Source organism: Mizuhopecten yessoensis, unplaced genomic scaffold, assembly GCF_002113885.1.
Source record: "Mizuhopecten yessoensis strain PY_sf001 unplaced genomic scaffold, ASM211388v2 scaffold10635, whole genome shotgun sequence".
In the NCBI taxonomy this organism is placed as follows: domain Eukaryota; kingdom Metazoa; phylum Mollusca; class Bivalvia; order Pectinida; family Pectinidae; genus Mizuhopecten; species Mizuhopecten yessoensis.
The window spans coordinates 1,235,651-1,240,296 of record NW_018408645.1 but is presented as its reverse complement, the minus strand read 5'-3'; the positions used below and the strand labels follow the sequence as shown (position 1 = coordinate 1,240,296).

Here is a 4,646-nt window from a genome sequence, read left to right as displayed (position 1 = left end):
GTAATGTAAAACTGTAAGATTGAGAATAATGTTTATTTATGTCATTCTTGGTACTCCAGGGGTTACTTTCAATTTTGCTTGCTGCACGCCTGGAATATGTCATAGCAAAATCGAAGGCATAGTGTCCGCCACTTTGTGTAGAGACAAGAAGACGATTTTGATCCTTTGATGTACATCAAAATAATCTCACGGTCGCGTAACGGTAAAAACCACCGGCTTTGAAGTCGGGTTTCGCTCCTTTGTTATCTTCAAAGTACATGTACATAGTCTATCGATTGGTCTTTTTTTTTTTAACTGAGACCTATGAAATAGCGAGCCGCGTGCTATCACATCTTCCAGGGATGCAGAGGGCATTAGTGCGCGTATTCGTCTCTGCTCTACACGAAGGCGTAATATCATTGTTTATTATTACGTTTAGATCAGGGACTATACCTATTATTGCTATGTTTCTCCCATGAATATATTTAAGAATACATTTGAATTAGTATTTTGACCTCAAATACGTGTTACACTACAAAAGATGCGATACATTGTACAGGAGAGTTTCCTTAAACTGCGCCGCGTCCTTCTTGATCACACTGCGCATGTACATATGTACTAAGGCTCTGATCATTTACGCTTCCGAATCCGAGGTTCGATCCCCAGCCGTACTCGAGCAGGTTCTGCCCTGTCCGCTTGGAGTACTCTCATCTGTAGACTTCCGTCGTAGGAAACTTCCTGTATTAAAAAAACGTTTTCCGAGTGTTACAGCCTTAGCTATGGAATCCTTCCGCAGGATAATGTAGATCCATGGGTCAAGAATTTGGTTTGTCAGGGCAAGTCTCATGACCATCAGATCACCTACACGGTCAATATGGCCAAGCGCTGATTGGTTGATTATTATCCGTACCTGTAATAGTAATGAACCTAAAATGTATACTTACTATATCGTAATCGTATGTTACAACTTTCTTTATCATTGAGGTATTGTTATTTAGCCATCGGACCATTTTTATAAAGTATATAAATGGGAAAAAACCCGGACCAAGCGTGGTGTCAGTAAATATGTAGCTTGGCGGGGGCCTTTTATTTCACGGAAATTTAAATGTGTTTAGATAGTTTATTTGTGATCAAGAGTCAATACACACAAAGTAAACTACGCTACCATCAAAGAATTAACAAAAAGTGAAAATTGCCATTTACAATAAATAAATAAAATTGAATAAACTCGGCAAACAAGATTTTACCATTAATGGCAGCCAGCAGATAGTGAAGACCAACATGAGAACCACCAGGAATATAACGTTGTACACGTCACTGGTCCGGCGAGTCTGCGAGGTCACTCCACCAGCTTCCTTGTTACTTCTCAGGCCCCTCCGTCTGGTCAGTACCACAATGACCAGCGTGTTCAAGACCAGCATTATTCCGACCATACCAATCCCAAGACAGGCGTATAAATAGGAGAAAAACTGACCTCCGGCCTCTATGGCAAACTGATTAAAGAAACACCAAGTTCCCGGAAACTGGTGAACGTTCCCGTTTACACCCATTAATGGCATACAAGCCAATAGGAAGGCAAAAGTGAATATCCCCACCATCGTGAGGTTCCCCCGACGTTCACTTAACCTATTGGAGTAGAAAAATGGAAACCACACAGCAAGGAAACGGTCCAGAGACATTGCGGCGGCTAGCATAGCCGACGTCATTCCAGCAAATATGAAAGAAAAAGACATAAAGTCACACACTGGTTGCCCTCCCATCCAGTTTTTGTTATTGACGTAAGCAGAAATGGAGACCGGAAGTGGACCGACGAGACCTACAAAGTCAGAAACTGCTAGGGCCATCACCAGCCGGTAGAACGTCCGCCATTTGTGTTTCCGTGACGTGTAGATTAAAAGAATCAATGCTAGAATATTTCCGGTTCCGCCAAACAAGAGCATCATTACTACCGGAAGTACTGGCAGATCCTTACCAGGTTTTGAAGTGGTACTGACGGCACTCCATGTTGTCATAATGTCATCTGTAGTTGTGATGGTACTGGAATACCCGGTTGTCATAGTTAAGTTTCCTTCCATCCTAAATGATACAATACAGCTTACAATTAGCTGAAACATGTTGTACGATTGTTGTTTCTCGGAACATAAATCTCATTTGTCTCACAATCATGAGTAGACTTTCATTATATGTATACTGTGTCAACGCTTTTAATGCTTTAATGACTTGAAATATTTCCTGCCCGCATAGAATACAGTGTAAGATGAATTAGCTTACCTGATGATACTATCTACCCCTTTTTAGCATATTATTTTTCCCATTAAGATAAGCTATGGTGTAGACAGTATGTTTTATCATCATCAAATCTGCATGTGCCCTATCCCTGGGGCAGGATGTATCTTCATCGTAAGAGGCGAATAATACAAATTTGGTTGGTAGTGATCTCGTTCTTCTTATATGGTACACTATCTCATCTAAAATCCAACTATTACAGTCGACTGAAACCCGACTGTGATACTTTCTCACTTCAATACCCATAAATTGTAATCATACGTTTGTGACCATGTAACGAGTAGTTGAAAACCCCCAATACTAGACAGATTATGGGTAGTTGTTTTATAAAACACATACCTTGTAGATGAGTTGGCAATGCCGTACTGTTAACTCCGTACAACTAGTTAATAAAAGTATGGTTCGAAGAGGAAGTGACATTTGATAACACGGAAGGATAGGTTCTAAGGTTATACAAAAAACACCAAATATATGAATGAATATTACACAAGGTAATATTCTACCACACCGTCAATAATCTAGTGCATATCACAGGGACCTGATAATTTGTTATAGATATATTTGGACCTTAACTCAGGTGTTCAGAGTAATTTTACATGTTTTAGGTGTTTAGATCGACTTTCGGTAAAAATGACACACCTATGATTCTTCTCGTATATATATACTCATAATCAGTCCATCGGTCCAAATATAGCTGTAACAAATTGTTAGGTCCCCTTGGGGCATATGCTATCTTTTCGTCATTACACAAGGACATTAGCATGGTATCACACAAACTCCATGTTATGTTGTCAGGATTCAATTTCGTTACACCAGTCGAATATTCAGCTTGTCATAGTTAGGCTTTGTTGAATCTTGTAATGAATGTTTCAACTCATTAACTTCTTTGTTCATCTGATATAGCATAGCCTGACTGTTCAAATATAACATACTAAACATCAGTTACTGCTGTCATTTCAAAAATAACACTGAACGGGATAAAAGGAGTAGCTATAGTTTTAAACAAAATCTATAAATAGAAAAATGATACGACATCACTCAATAGGACTCTTTGTCACTTGGGATGGAGAGCACTGCAAGCGGTTTACCTAAACCAAATAAGATCATATATATATATATATATATAGTAGTCTTTATTGGCTATTGTTATAAAAAAAAATACAGTTTGATTTATTCATTTTAAAATATTATTTTAATTCATTTATAATAATAAGATTACGTTATCCACATAAGAATATACTTTTCTTGGGAAAGTTATCTCCCTTAGGCCGAAGATACGTTTTATGCTTCTTCAATTTAAAAAAACCCAGTATGATAGGTATAACTTCATCATGATGCCCCTGATGGTAGAATAGTTTGTGGTACATTGTGATAACCTAAGATATTATTCGAACTTTGATATTGAACCTCAATTATTTTTCGATTTTGCTTTCTTATGAGACGCTATGCCATTACTTTGATGAGGATACTCAAGTGGCTACTCTCACTTCAATGATACTCCAGGGGTTACTCTCACTTCAATGATACTCCAGGGGTTACTCTAACTTCAATGATACTCCAGGTGTTACTCTCACTTCAACGATACTCCGGGGTTACTGTCACTTCAATGATACTCGTGGGGTTACTTTCACTTCAATGATACTCTAGGGGTTACTTTCACTTCAATGATACTCCAGAGGTTACTTTCACTTCAATGATACTCCGGGGTTACTCCCACTTCAATGATACTCCAGGGGTTACTCTTACTTCAATGATACTCCAGTGGTTACTCTCACTTCAATGATACTCTAGGGGTTACTCTTACTTCAATGATACTCCAGGGGTTACTCTCACTTCAATGATACTCCAGGGGTTACTCTAACTTCAATGATACTCCAGAGGTTACTTTCACTTCAATGATACTCCAGGGGTTACTTTCACTTCAATGATACTCCAGGGGTTACTCTCACTTCAATGATACTCCAGAGGTTACTTTCACTTCAATGATACTCGAGGGGTTACTCTTACTTTAATGATACCCCAGAGGTTACTTTCACTTCAATGATACTCCACGGGTTCTCTCACTTCAATGATTCTCCAGAAGTTACTCTCACCTAATCCTCTAGTCCGGATTATTCTGACGTTTTATCGACTTTTTTCATATCGGTCTGTCGTCGATTGACGACAGACCGATATGAAAAAAGTCGATAAAACGTCAGAATAATTCGGACTACTAATCCTCGAAACTCCAGGGGTAACTCTCACTTCAATGATACTCCAAGTGTTACTTTCACTTCAATGATACTCCAAGGGTTACTTTCACTTCAATGATACTCCAGGTGTTACTCTCACTTCAATGATACTCCAAGTGTTACTCTCACCTAATCTCGAAACTCCAGGGG

The 4,646-nt window shown here is 38.9% G+C and overlaps 1 protein-coding gene across 3 annotated transcripts; it reads right to left on the bottom strand.

Annotated features, from left to right (window-relative positions):
• Positions 1-223: 223 nt before the first annotated feature.
• LOC110461566 (prostaglandin E2 receptor EP4 subtype-like) lies at positions 224-3,857 on the bottom strand. Of its 3 annotated transcripts, none has more exons than XM_021515085.1 (3): positions 3,782-3,857; positions 1,227-2,055; positions 224-889 (listed from the first exon to the last, which is right to left on the bottom strand). In XM_021515085.1, the coding sequence occupies exons 2-3, from the start codon at positions 2,052-2,054 to the stop codon at positions 614-616; spliced, it is 1,104 nt and encodes a 367-aa protein (XP_021370760.1). In that variant the 5' UTR covers position 2,055; positions 3,782-3,857; the 3' UTR covers positions 224-613. The 3 variants fall into 3 exon arrangements, with proteins under 3 accessions (XP_021370760.1, XP_021370759.1, XP_021370758.1); XM_021515084.1 differs by having other exon boundaries at positions 3,721-3,804; XM_021515083.1 differs by lacking the exon at positions 3,782-3,857 and adding an exon at positions 2,605-2,667.
• Between the last annotated feature and the right edge of the window lie 789 nt (positions 3,858-4,646).